This window comes from Octodon degus, unplaced genomic scaffold (genome assembly GCF_000260255.1).
Source record: "Octodon degus isolate 3935 unplaced genomic scaffold, OctDeg1.0 scaffold00011, whole genome shotgun sequence".
NCBI lineage: Eukaryota > Metazoa > Chordata > Mammalia > Rodentia > Octodontidae > Octodon > Octodon degus.
Window position 1 is genome coordinate 7701353 of NW_004524587.1, and position 14682 is coordinate 7716034.

A 14682-nucleotide genomic window follows, 5' to 3' on the forward strand; every position below is an offset into this window, starting at 1 on the left:
TTAAAAAAAAAAAAAAAGGCAGTATAGGGTTGCAAATACTACATGGGGTAGAAACAGTACTCTCAAAGGACTCAGCAGGAATGGGAAGGTTCTTACATGGCACCTAAAGAGCTTTAATGAAAAGTGTTTTCAGCCAGGTATAGTGATATACCCATAATCCTAGCACTGTGGAAGGGTGAGGCGGGGGAATCCCAAGTTGAAGCCCCACCTGGGCAATTTACCTACATGCTGTCTCACATAAATGACTTAAATGAACGAACAGATGAGAATGTAGCTCAGTGTAAAGGCCTTCAATTCAAATCTCCAGTATAAAACAGAAAGCTGGGCATGGAGGCACCAGGAGGCTGAAGCAGGAGGACCACAAGGCCAGCCTGGGCTATGGAAGTGAGCTCAAGGCCAGCCTCAATTGCATAGTGAAACCTTGTCTCAAAAAAGAAAAAAAAAAAAAAAAAAAAAAACCTTGAAAATGCTTTGAAAAACATAAAACCTTAACAAATACAAGGCTTTTTTTTTTGTTTGGAGGAACTGGGGATTGAACTCAGACCCTTGCGCTTGAACTCAGACCCTTGTGCTTGCCAAGGAAGTACTTATTCCACTGAGTCATCTCCCTGGCCCCACAAGGCATTTAAAAAAAAAAAAAAATTCACTTATTTTTGTTGAGACAGGTTATTACTATACAATTCAGGTTGGCCTTGAACTCACCATGCCCAGCTGACCTCCTGTTACAATGTACTCCACATACCAAAATGATCCCAGTCTTCCTGTAGATTTTGAATTTCCAGCTGGTTCTTGCCCTCAGTAAAAATAGGTTTCGGGTTCTTCTCAAAGCCCCCAGACAAGATGCCACCCTGCCAGTTCCGAATATAAATTCTTCCATCAGGGTCCACGATAGCTGAGAGTAAGAAAGGACAAGGGAATAGGGGCACAAGAGAAAAACAAGGATTTAGTGGCAACCAGCTTTCTAAATGTTCAGAAACAAAATATAACACCCCCAAAAGCTTTCCTAATGAAATGGCATCCAAACCACACAGGCATCTGTTAGCTGGCGCACACCTCTGGAGGTCCAGGGAGGATCGTCCCACGCAGATGTACAGAGGACGTGGGTTCTCCGACTGCCCCTGCCCTTACAGGGAACTAGGCGTTTTACCAAGCCCTCCCTCTTGAACCACAGGACTGCCACTGTGCCAAGCGAGTCTCATGGGCAGTGGGACTGCAGAGACCTTTCACATGACATCACAGCCTTTTCCTCAGCACTGGGAGCCACTCAAATGCCCAAGTTTATGATTTACCACCAACATTACTACACCTGATAGCATTCCAATTAAAAACCCAAAGTTACATCCCAAATAATCTCAATGACTTGTTTGGAAGTAAAATTAAGCTGGCAACAAGCAAAAGCAAAAACTGCTTAGTGGCATGCCTGTGTGTGCCATCCTTTCATAGTGTTATCAAATGTTAGAACTGGGTTCACCTCCCTGTAACATGCTCCAGAAAAGACTCTTAGGCACAATCTGTCCTTAGTGGAAAGTCTTCCTTTTCAGAGGACAGGATACTAAAAGGAGATAGATTGTAAAAAGTACAAGTCCTCACTTGGTGTGTTGTTCTGCAGAGGGGTCTCCAAGGGGCGAGTCAGAAGGTAGAAGTGTTCGCAGGCATGTAACGGGATACTAACCGGCTCCTCGTTGGACAGACCCAGCTCGTATGCCCACTACAAATGGACAGATTGATTGGGGGTGGGAAGAGGAACAGAAACACAAATGAACGAGTTCAGCCTCTTGAAAAAGAGATTAACTTCAAGTGGCTTCTGTGTGCTCTTGCTACAGTGGCAGTGTGAGAAACCAAGATTCAGCCTGCTTTACTTAGTTCAAATATTTGGATGGAGAGCACCACTATATTCTTCAAACCCTGAAAATGACTTTAATTGAAGGATGACAGACTGACAAGCCATTCAAAGGAGACCCTTTTAATAAATGACCCGGCTGGGGAGATGGCTCAGTGGAATAAGCGCTTCCCTGGCCAGCGCAAGGGCCTGAGTTCAATCCCTGGTTCCGCCAAATAAATAAATAAATAAATAAATAAATAAATAAATAAATAAATAAATAAAATGACCTGCTCTCAATTAGAGCATTAGAACTTCAGATAGCAAAAACTATATTCTAGGTCACCTTAAGACTACAGAGTGGAGGAAAGGGACCAGTCTGCCCCAGAAATTGAAGCAGTTTAGTATACTGGAAACTGAACATGTGATACTGACACAATAAAATAGCCTAGTACATTATCTGCAAGGTTTAGAATAAACTATAAAACCAAAGAAAGATTCAGAAGGTCAGGAGTGGTGAGAGGAGAGAGAAGGGAAGGGGAGGGGAAGGAGAGGGAGACGAGGAGGGGCAGGAGAAAAAATCTCTACACCAAAAGAATCCAAGTTAAATAGAAAAAGAAACAACCCAGCATTGCTGTTAACCTACCTGACCAGCGCAGTTGACAAAATACCGGCACTCAATCTGTCCTTTATCTGTCTCCACACCAGTCACTTGGCCTTTTTTGACCATTACATGAAGAACACTTGTTCGGTCATAAATCTGAACACCTGTGCCAAGGTAAAGAGAGCTGGTACATCATGGGCTGACCAGAACAAAGACATCCACAGCGCACTCTCCCCAGAGAAACACTGAAGTAGGTTACTGTTTTAATTTCAAAAACAGAACCCCCAGGTATTAGGTTCTGATGTGGTATAACCATGTGTTGGCCAAGACTGAAAATAGAAGAACACACTTGAATACAGAGTAAATTCTGGGTGTTCTCAAATACAGAACAGAGGAAGGAAGTTCAAACAGGTTTGTTTGTTTGTTTTTTTTTTTTTGGCAGGACCAGGGATTGAACTCAGGCCCCTGCACTTGCCAGGGAAGTGGTTATTCCACTGAGCCATCTCCCTGGCCCTCAAACAGGTTTTTACACCTAACCTGTTTACATCATGAATCAGTTTATCCAAAATATGCAACCCCCTGGTCACTAATAAGTTTCTCTTCATTCATTCCAACTCTGAGGCACAATTTCCAGCTATGTTTTATTTTATTTTATTTATTTATTTGGTAGAGGGTCTCGCTACACAGCTTGGACTCAAAGTGATCCTCCTGTCTCATCCTCCCCAGCACATGCACCACCATGCCTGGTTTCAGTGGCCAGCACTACACACCTGGGGCTCTGGGGCTGGCACAGCATGCAGTACCAGGGATTGAACCTGGATTCTTGAGCCTGCCAGGCAGGCGCTTAGACTGCCAAGCTATCTACCCAGCCTCCAGGTATGTTTTAACCTTGAAGCATCTCCAAATTAGGAGATAGGGAATTCCCTTAAATCTGAGATGCATTAATTAGCATGAAAAGCAGTTCTTAAAAAGTGTGGCCAAAGGAAAAATGCTCATTAACAGATACTATATTTAAAAATTGAGCCATGTCAACCCCACCCCCAGGGTGCGCTGAGACAGCTAATGAGACTGGGCATGGTGGTGCATGCTGGTAATCCCAGCATTTGGGAGGCTAAAAACAGGAGGATCACTATGAGTCTGATCTGTGCAGTGAGACCCTGTAGACCCTGTACTAAATACATTAAAATTAAAAAAAAAAAAAAAAAAAGTGAGAACCAGTGTTCAAAAGCAGGAATTTGAATACCCCAATGAAGATATTTTCTTCAACTTCTGTGTACTGCCAACTTTTTTTTTTTTAATTTTTTTTTAAATTATTTATTTATTTATTCATTCATTCATTTTGTGTGTGTGGCCAGCTCAGCCCACCAGGGGGCGGGGCTGTCTGGCATGTGGTGCTGGGGGATTGAACCGTGGTCCCTGTGTTTTGCTTAGCTTAGCTTGTTCTAAGTAGGTGATTTAGCCCACTGAGCCATCTCACCAGCCCCACTGCCAACTTTCTTAAATGACCTCTTCCTTCCAAACCCATGTTAGGAAAATGCAAAGGCCTGCTCACCATTCTGGGAAGCGGCACTTGCCAGGGCCAGGGCCACATCGGCGGAGGACACCACCGCATCCTCAGGAACGTGCATGGCCCCCACCAGGTCGTGCATGTTGAGGAAAGGGTGCAGTTCGGCCACTTTCTTGGGGGAGATGATCTCAGAAGGGATCCCTATAACACTGCCACAGAACACAGGGGACAATGACATGCATGGGCCCTTTAGCAGAAGTCACTTTGATAAAGTGAGGACAGGCTATCCAGCCCTTACATACTTCAGCCTTGAGTTGATGCGCTTCAGGGAGATGAGCCGGTCTTGTGTTTGGGCCAGAAAGACAGAGCCTGTCCTCACGTAGCCTGGAAGAAAAGCAGAGCACTGAGAGCAGAGCAAGGTCCAGGGGGGCCCACTCAACTACAGGTTAGCCCTGCTGTGAATCCCAGCCATGAGCCAGCTTCCTCTGGGCTTCTAGTGAAAATCTGGACCAGATACATACATGCTCTCTGCTTACAGTTTTGATATGACCACTATGACATTTAAGTCAGTGACAGTCCTAAAGTGCAGTGGGTCTTTTTTTTTTTTTTTTTTTTTTTTGTATTTTAGGGAAGGGTCTACAGGGTGTTCAGAGTCTCACTACTAGATCAGACTCACAGTGATCCAGCTGTTTACAGCTTCCCAAGAGCTGGGATTACAGGCACGTACCACCATGCCCAGTCTCTGCAATGGGTCTTAGTTCTTGTGAAGAAAATGAATCCATCAGATAGCTTAAGATAGAAGTATAATCAGGATAGATAACTTAATTTCTTAATTTCCCTCAAAAGCTGCATACAGATATCCTTCACTGACATAACAAGGTCCCAGTTTGAAGGAACTGAATCTTAGAGCCAGGTTTATTTATTTATTTTGAGGGACTGGGAAGATAGCTCAGTAATATAAATGTTTGCCTGGCAAGTGCAAGGACTTGGGTTCGATCCGCAGTACTTCACGTAGTGCTGGCCCTAGAACCCCAGGCATACTATGCCAGCCACCAAAACCAGGCATAGTGGCACATGCCTGTAATCGCAGTGCTGGGGAGGCTGAGACAGGAGGTTCACTATGAGTCCAAGCTGCATAGTGAGACCCTGTACCAAATAATCTTTTAAAAATTTATTTTTTACTGGGCATCAAACTCAGGACCTTGCACTTGTCAGGCAGGCCTTTATGCCACTGAGGAATCTCTCTGGCAAGCCTGGTTTTTATCTTTTATTTTTTTGGTAGTACCTGTGATTGAACTTGGAAACTTGCATTTGCTAGGTGTAAGCCACTTAACTATATCCCCAGCCCTCCAAGCCTGGTTTTGATTTTTTTTTTTTTTTTTAATGTATTTAGTACAGGGTCTATAGGGTCTCACTACACAGATCAGACTCATAGCCTCCTGTCTTCAGCCTCCCAAGCCCCGGGATTATAGGCATATGCCACCATGCCCAGTCTCATTCGCCATCTCAGGCAGGGCCGGGGATCAAACCCCAGTCCCTGTGTCTGCCTAAGCAGGCGCTTTAGTCTGCTGAGCTATCTGGCCAGCCCACAAGCCTAGGTTTTAGAAACAGTAAATTACCAGCCTCAGCTAAGGCATCCATCTGTGACCTGTGTGCTAACCACACTGAATTTTACCTTATGACAGAAAAGGATTCAGCAGGTATTTTCTGCTTCCTATCAATGATGACAGAGGTAATTACAACTCCCTATGCATCTATACAGTACACTAAGTCTTTGATCTATGAACAAGTTCCATTCCACAACAATGTTAAGTTGGGTAACTTTCAACACAGTTGTAAGTTCAACAGTCCACTTACACATCTTGACACAAATATACAATGTATACTGCTTTGTGCTTCCTAGTAATCCCCTCCACATCACCACAGCTTTTCCTCTGGCTTCTGGACATCATGGGCTCTGACTACTGCACTGTACAGTGAGCACACAGCAGCACAATTGTGACAATGTTTGCAGACACAGGAGTTCCTTCCATGATTTGTTCACATCACAAATCACATCTACACATTTGTAATGTGAGGTCTGTTTGTATCTGTGAAATTTTACAACTTGAAACATGTGTTAAGTCAGGGCCTTACTGTATACTGTATTGCTCAACAACACATTATCTAAGTCACAATCCATATTTAGATTTCATTAACTGTCCTAATAATGTCCTTTACAGCTTTTTATGGCTTCAGTCCAGGATCCAGCATATGATCAGGCACATGTTCAGTTGTCCTTTCACTTTATCTTCAGCATGAAACAATTATTTATTTTTCTTTGTTGACCTTCTCCCCCACCTCCTTCCATCCATATTGGGAACTATGCCCAGGGCCTTTGCACTGAAGTATACTCCTTAAGCTTTTTAAACTTTTTTTTTTTTTTTGGTAGTACCAGGGATTGAACTCAGGACCCTGTGCTTGCCAGGGAAGCACTTATTCTCCAGCCCCCTTTTTAACTTTTTTTTTTTTTTTTCCGGAACCAGGGATTGAACTCAGACCCTTGAGCTTGCCAGGGAAGCACTTATTCCACTGAGCCATCTCCCCGGCTCCCCCTTTTTAACTTTTGAGACAGGGTCTCATTAAGTCACTAAGCTGCTTGGGCTAGGTTCAAACTTGTGGGTTCACAGCCCTGTACCACCAGGCTCAGCTTGTTTTCTGTTTTGAGGCAGGGCCTTGCCATGTAGGTTAGCCAGACCTAGGCCTTGAACTCACTTTGTAGCCCAGGCTGGCCTCAAACTCACAGCAACCCTCCTACCTCAGCCTCTCAAGTGCTGTGATTACAGGCATGCAGCACTACACCCAGTTATTGTGCACTTTTTTTTTTCCCCAGTACTGGGCATTGAACTCAGGACCTTGTGCTTGCCAGGCAAGCTCTTATTATTGTGCACTGTTTAAAAAAACCTTTTTTTAAAATTTGTAGTATTGGGATAGGGTCTCACTCTACAGTCCAAGCTGGCTTGGAACTGGTGATTCCCCCTATCTTAGCCTCTGGAGTGTTGAGGTTACAGGTGGACACCATTATGCCTGGTTAATTTTATTTTTTGTAATGCTAAGGATCAAATGACAGCCCTGTATATTCTAGAAATATGTTCTACTATAAGCCACACCCCAGCAGACCCCACCTTCTGATACCTCTCCCTTAACCCTTTTACACATTCCCTCATCTTGACCCCCCTTTCCAAGATGACTGCTCCATGACCCGGCCAGATCCCATCCCACCATTCGCTTTCCCAAGTCATCTCTCCTCACTGTGAAGCTTGCACAGCCAAACACCTGCTCAAAAATAAAACGAGAGACCCCAGCCACTCCAGTGACACATGGTCCCAACAGAGCTGACCCCAGAGGAGGCTGCACTCATGTTCTTTTCTAGTTTTGAAGACTGAGCAGTACTGGCCAGGCTACAGCCATTTCTTGGGACTGCTATAAAAAGTGTCACCATGTGGGTGGCTGAACACAAAGGAAATGTCAGTTTAGGAGTCTGAAACTCAGGTGTCCGTCTCAGGGTTGGTTCCTTCTTGGGCATGCAGAGGGAGAATTTGCCTCCTACCCTCCTCCTAGCCTCTGCTGGTGGTATAGGCACTCCTTTCACATCGTAGCTTCCAAGTCCAACATGGACTTGGCAGAGCCGTAATCCAAACCTGGCAGCTTGGCTCAGCAGCCAAGTTCTGCACAATCTCAGGGCTTCCCACTGACTCCAACAAGGTGAGCTTGTTGTTTTCATGCACGGGCCGTCATGCTGCCTATGATGGAGCAGCCAGCATTGTCCATGAATCCCACGTGCACCTGGGTGTGCCGTCCCTGCGAGCTGGTCCTGCCTAGCAATTTGAGGACCTCAGCCAGCTTGATGGGCTGCACACAACTTTTGCTATGATGTCAATCAAAAATGGTCCTGCAGAGAGGACTGGGCATTTTAAAATGGTAATTCTTGCTTGAAATGATTACTAAGATAGAGGTTATCGTTCTGCCATCTTCCTAATGTAGTTTTTATCAATATGGACTTGTGGATTCCCTAAAGTGTGGTGATCCACTGCTCTCACCTATTTCCTTGCTCTGATCGTCCCAGACTTGCCCACCGAGTCCCTTCCTGCAGCCCCTCTGAACCTCTGCCATGTCCCCACCACTTGTTTACATCCTGGCACCCCAAGACATTCCAGGCTCATTACTCCACACTTCTTTGCCCTGGCCAGTCATTTCTTTACGTAGCTTCGGCTTTATCCTCCATGGACACTTGTCATGTTATGGGGTGAGGGCTGTGGTACTAGGGAATTGAACCCCACTAAATACACCCTAACTCCTTGTTTTATTTTTTTCCTCATTTAACAGTGTCACAGAAATCATACCGTGGTAATTCAGAGACACTCTTTTTTTTTTTAACTTACCTGCTAGTCTTGTGTGCAACGTACCACTTTATGAACTAATGTAGCCTTACACATATAATTAAATGCTATAATAGTCTGCATTTATATTTTTGCATAAAACATTAGGTAGAAAAAATGAGATCTATAACAGCATCATTAATACATTTTAGTTTTTAAAAAAAACCTATATAAGATAAATAAAAAAAGAAGCCAAGTATGATGGCATATGACTATAATTCCACCACTGTGGGTACGCCCAAGGAAGAACCTTGGCAATTTTTTTTTTTTTTTTTGTGAGGGCAGGGGCTACAGGGTCTATAGGGTCTCACTGCGTAGATTGGACTCATAGTGATCCTCCTCTTTATAGCCTCCCACATGCTGGGATTACAGGTGTACACCACTATGCCCAGTCTAAAATTTGAGAAGAATTTTTTTTTTTTTTTTTTCATCAGGCTGCCTTAAGGACGGGTCTAGTGGAGCTTCTGGAGTTGGGAATCGAACCACAGACTTATGCACCTGACTGCACTTGCCTAAGCAGTATTTTAAACAACTGAACTATCTATCAGGCAAGGCCCTCAAACCTTGGCAATTTAGCAAGACCTTGTCTCAAATTTTAAAAATAGAAAGAATAGCTGGCAGGGTGTCATGACACACACCTGTAATCCCAGCACTTGGGAGGCTGAGGCAGGAGGACTATTGTGCGTTCAGACCAGCCTTGGCTACAAAGTAAGCTGAAGGCCAACCTAAACTGCACAGCCAGACCCTGTCTCAAAAAATACCAAATAAATAATAATAATAATAATAATAATAATAATAATAATAATAATGGCTGGAGATACATCTCAGTGCGAAGGGCCTTAGGTTCAATTCCTATTACTGCAAAGAAGGGAAGGAAATGAAGGAAGGGCGAGAAGAGAAAGAGATGGAAAGATAGACAAAGAAAGAAGTGAACTGTTTTGAAACTGTCTCATTGCTATTTCTCAATAAAATTAATAAAAAGTGCTGTTATAAAAAAAAAAAAAAAAAGAAGTTCAACAAAGTACCAACCAGGATGGTAGTCTTTTGGTGGATATTCAGTAAGGAAAAAGTTTCTAATTTTTATGTCTGAATTGTTCACATTACAATGTATATTACACAGATGATAATGTTACATAAGTATACATGTATTACAATGTATTTATTATAGCATAACATATATATTTAATATTTTTATTTTTGAGGGTTTTTTTGAGACAGGGTCTCACTACAGTCTAAGCAGAACCTGAGTTCATAATCTTCCTGTCTCTGCCTCCTACGTGCTTAGATTATAGGCATGTATCACAAAGACTTGGTGTATTTAAATTTTTTTTTTTGTGGAACTGGGGATTGAACTCAGGCCCTTGTGCTTGCCAGGGAAGTGTTTATTCCACTGAGCCATCTCTCTGGCCCCCTGTGTTTAAATTTTTTTAAATTACCCATAAAATAACTTTTAAAGTCAATTTTTCACCCAATTGAAAAATCAGTGTGCTGGGACTGGTGGCACACACCTATAATCCACTCAGGAGGTGGAGACAGGAGGATTATTGTGAGTTCAAGACCAGCATGGGCTACAGAAGGGAGTTCAAGGCACGGGAGATAGCTCAGTGGCATAACTGCCTGCCTAGTAAGTGCATCTGGGTTCCATCCCTGGTACAAAAAAAGAAAAAGAAAAAATTAATGTAGGAAGGTAGGAAGGAAGGAAAGAAGGAAAGAGAAAGAAAAGGAGAAAGCTTGATCCATCAGTTTAATATTCCTGCATTTAGGTCTCTTTATCTGTAAAAGAAAGGCCTTTCCTAGGCTAGTGATACTGCTCAGTGGGATGGGCACTTTGCAACACTAGAAAAGGCCATTCTGTGGCACGCTTCCAGCTCAAACCCTGCTTGATATAATAATTCAAGCACCCTGTTGCTATCAAACTAGACCTAACCAAAAAGGGAGTATTTTCCTCCTGCCCAAGATGTAGCAGGCATCTTCTCCAAAGACTCAGACAATCCAACAGAACTACTTTTACTAAGTTTTCTCCAGAGTTCTTGTCTTAGGAAGAAGCCAAACCAAATTCAGTGATACCACAGGGCTTCCTCTGATGCCACCTCCAGAGGGCAGGGAGGAGGGGAGGCAAGGCAAAGTGGCCAGGGGCGTGGCTCTGCCTTCTGGCAGACCCTCTTTCCTTTTGCTATCAAATGGAGTTACATTACTGATTAGCATTGCTATTCTTGAAATAGTTCCTATGTATTCCAGTGCTATTAAGCTTATAGTAATTTTCTTTGCCCTTTCCCTTCTAACTACATAAATAACAAAAAACATGTCTGTGTTTTATAACGGTAATTGGAACTTCAGTGGGTTGAACTATGACTTAACTGTCAAATACCTTAAGTTCTCCTCCTTGCTTAGGAACTAAATGTTGCCATTTTCTATACTTAAATGAGTAAAATACATAGGAAGTGGCCCAGGAATTATAGGAGCTGGAGGCTCTGGTTCCATCCCCAGCACCAAGGAAAAAAAAAAGAATTATAGGATCTGAAAAAGATCTGATTCTCTCTCTTTTTGTTTTGGAACTGGGAATCAAACATAGAACCTTGTGCTTGCCAAGCAGGTACTGTGCTGCTGAGCTACACCCTGGCCCAGATTCCCTCATTTTATAGACAAGGAAACTGGAGACAGTTCAGCAACCTATGTGACCTGTCCATGGCAAGACCCTGGCTTGTGGCATTCTGAACTAAAACCCAGGTCTTAGGGACCAAACCACAGGCAGAGCTGATATAAGACCAGACCCAGACATCTTAAATACTGAAGAGTTTGGGCCAGGTGGAGCAGTAAACACCTGCTTACCTGTTTGGATCCCCGTTTCTTGCTCTAGTTGCTGGTAGAGTTTGTTTGAGTAGTCTGCCATCTTCTGCTCGATGGTCAAGTGCCTGGCAGTGCTCAGGATGCCAGCACAGAACCTGGTAGAGCCAGCAGCCAGCCTGGAGGACAGGTGCAAAATGCTATTAGGTAACAAGTTCAGTGTTCCTCACTACAGTATTATCTGTAATATCAGAAGATGGAAACAGGCCCAAGGGATGCACTTCACTTACTTAGCATGCATGAAGCCTGGGCTCAATCCCCAGAACCACACCCAAAAGAAAGGGAGAGAAAGTTAGAGGAAGGAAGGAAGAAAGACAAAAAGACAGAAATACTTAAATATACAGAGGTGAGACTGATAAAATTTTGGAGATCATGCATACAGTGGAATACTACACAGCAAAACCAGGAGAGCTCTTTCTACATTAATGGAATAGTCAAAAGAATAGTGATTTGGGTCTGTGGGAGCACATATACAACAGGGGGAAAGAATACCCATAGACACATATACATGCTAACCCACAGACATCTGCTTATTCTGTCTACATATTCTGACTGGAACTTAACTTGCCTCTAGGGTGAGGACACTTGTGGTCAGAGATCAAGGAGGGAAGGGAGATGTTTTTTCCCTCTACACTCTCACATATGTTCAATTCTGAACCATATAAATGTATTTTCTATCCAAAAATAAAACTGAAAAAATGTTCTTTATTTGTGGTAGGCAACAGAACAGAAAGCCCCAGTAATGCTTGGGCCCAAACACCCAGCTCTGCAAAGCACCTACATGTCAGGCAAGGAGGTGAGTGCTGAGCAGTCTTTTCCTCCAATTACTCAGCCCTCAGCAACTGACCACTGTGTTGGTGCTGCTGCTGCTGCAGTTTAATGAGTTTGTTTGTTTATTTATTTATTTATTTATTTTTGTGGAACGGGGATTGAACTCAGGCCACTGCGCTTGCTAGGCAAGTGCTTATTCCACTGAGCCAGCTCCCCAGCCCCCAAATGAGTTTATTCTTAAATTCTGCTTCTTGTGTCAGATTATCAGTTTCCTAAAGAAAGATTCCTTTCCTGGGGGGTAGCTGCACAATCCTGTAATCCCAGCTACACAGGAGGATAGGATAGGAAGATAGCAAATTTGAGACCAGCCTGGACAAATACTGTAAAATTTTACACCAAAAAAGGCGCACTGGGGATGTAGGTCAAGAGTAGAGTCCTTGGCTAGCATGCATAAGGCTCTAGGTCCAGTACTAAGAAAACAAAGGCAAATGCTTCCATCATCTGACTAATGCATGGCCACTGCTCAAAGCTGTACCTGGCTGTGGCATGCCAGTACCCATTTGTCAGCCCTGACAGTAGCTCTCAAGAGTCCCTTGGGAAGCTCCTGAACATACTCATGCTGGGCCTTACCGCCACAGATTCTGGTTTGTTCTGGGAATTTGAATGTGCTCCAAGCTCCCTAGGTGACTCTAATGTGCAGATAACACTCGGAACCACCCTGAGAGGGAGAGCAGTAGTAACAGAGAAGAGGGACAAGGATTGTTTTGTTTTTTTAAATTTTATTTATGGGGCTGGTGAGATGGCTCAGTGGTCTACAGCACCTACTTGGAACAAGCTCAGCAAAGCACAGGGACCGCGGTTCAATCCCCCAGCACCACATGCCAGCCAGCCCCGCCCCCTGGTGGGCTGAGGTGGCCACACACACACACACACACACACAAATAAATAAAAATTAAAAAATAAATTTTATTTATTTATGTGTGTGTGGCCTGCTCAGCCCACCAGGGGGCGGGGCTGGCTGGCATGTGGTGCTGGGGGATTGAACCGCGGTCCCTGTGCTTTGCCAAGCTTGTTCTAAGTAGATGCTTTAGACCACTGAGACATCTCACCAGCCCAGGGACAATGATTGTTAAAGGGAAGCAGGAAAACATTTCACAAGCCATTGTCAAGGTATAATTATTTTAAAACATCAGGCTTATAGAATCTGTTCGGTCAATTCTGAGCCATCATAGGAATTAGATGAACAAATTAAATCAAAAAGTGAATGTCCCTAGGGTTTCTCATTTAGAAATATTTACATTGAAATAAGTTAATAGTTTTTATGGGTAGAATATACTAATAATTCAATTTTTAAAAATTTCAAGATGAGTGCAACCCCAGTTACTCCAGAGGAGAAATGAAAGTTTGAAGGCAGCCTGGGCAACTTAATGAGATCCTGTCTCAAAGTTTATATATATTGTGCGGGGGATGTAGCACAGTGGTAGAACATGTGCCTACCATGCATAAAAGCCTGGGTTTAATACTCAGCACTGAAGGGGAAACAAATTAAAAACTATTTAGGGGCCAGGGAAATAGCTCAGTGGCACAGCACCTGAGTTCAATTCCCAGAACCTGCAACCCACACCCCCCCCCAAAAAAAAAGAGATTTGACAAAGTAAGAGAAAGACTTTGAGTCAGATGTGGTAGTACACATGTATAATCCAGCACTCAAGAGACTGAGGCAGAAGACTTAAGTTTGAAGCAGTCAGGATGACGTAGTGAGTTCAGGTTGGCCTGAGTTATAGGGAGACCTTGTCTCAACACAAAAATAGTAATCTTGGAATAAGGGTGTTTTTTTTTTTTTTGCTCCGAATGCCTTCAGGGCAGGTTTGGCTGGCTTGAGTTGTAGGGATCGAACCACAGCAACCTGAGCCTGACTGCTTTGTGGAAGCAGCCACTTAAAGAACTGAGCTAAGGGGCAGGCCCCCAAAAATAATAATCTTGGAAATCAGGCCGGCAAGATAGCTCAGTGGACTAAGCACCTGCTTAGCCAAGTGCAGGGACCAGGGCTTGATCCCCAGGTCGATCCCTGCGCTGAAGTCGGGTGTAGGGGTGCTCGCCTATAACCCCAGTGCTGTGGAGCTAAAAACAGGAGGATCACTACAAGTCTAGGCTGCACAGGGAGACCCTGTACCAAATACATACATTTAAATCATCATCATCATCATCATCATCATCATCATCATCATCATCATCATCTTGGAAATCAAGGAAGCATTATGAAACCCTACTCTTGATCTCTTGATGCACAACATATGGGAAATTTCCTCAGCACAGACCATCCATCTGCAAGTGGTGTTTCTCATTTTATAGGTCCAAGAAGCAAGAGAAAGTGTTAATATGAAGAAGGAAAAATAAAAGATCACAAAAAGGATCTGGAAGTAATTTGCACCCAGCCGGCAGCTGCAGTAACTACGGTTTCAACTTCAACTCCACGATGTTTCCCTTGGCCAAAAACGCATTAGGTCGTTTTCCAATGCGAAGCATTCAACAAATGGTAACAAGGCAGAGCCACCAGAAACGTACACCTGATTTCCATGACAAATATGGTAATACTATATTAGTTGGTGGAGTCACATTCTGTATTGCTGCATGGACCTATACAGCAACACAAATTGGAATAGAATGGAACCTTTCCCCTGTTGGCAGAGTCACCCCCAAGGAATGGAGAGATCAGTAA

General features: G+C 43.6%; 1 protein-coding gene and 1 pseudogene across 1 annotated transcript in view; one reads left to right on the forward strand and one right to left on the reverse strand.

The window, feature by feature from the left end:
* The window catches only part of Pdpr (pyruvate dehydrogenase phosphatase regulatory subunit), a 36292-nt gene that overhangs the window by 17364 nt on the left and 4246 nt on the right, over positions 1-14682 (reverse strand). Inside the window, exons 2-7 of the mRNA XM_004625786.2 lie at positions 11178-11311; positions 4233-4314; positions 3976-4139; positions 2466-2587; positions 1591-1708; positions 743-892 (exon numbers count right to left, since the gene is read on the reverse strand). Coding sequence (XP_004625843.1) covers positions 743-892; positions 1591-1708; positions 2466-2587; positions 3976-4139; positions 4233-4314; positions 11178-11311 — 770 coding nt within the window. The remainder of the gene's footprint in view (positions 1-742; positions 893-1590; positions 1709-2465; positions 2588-3975; positions 4140-4232; positions 4315-11177; positions 11312-14682) is intronic.
* On the forward strand, positions 14381-14682 carry LOC105741428 (annotated as a pseudogene).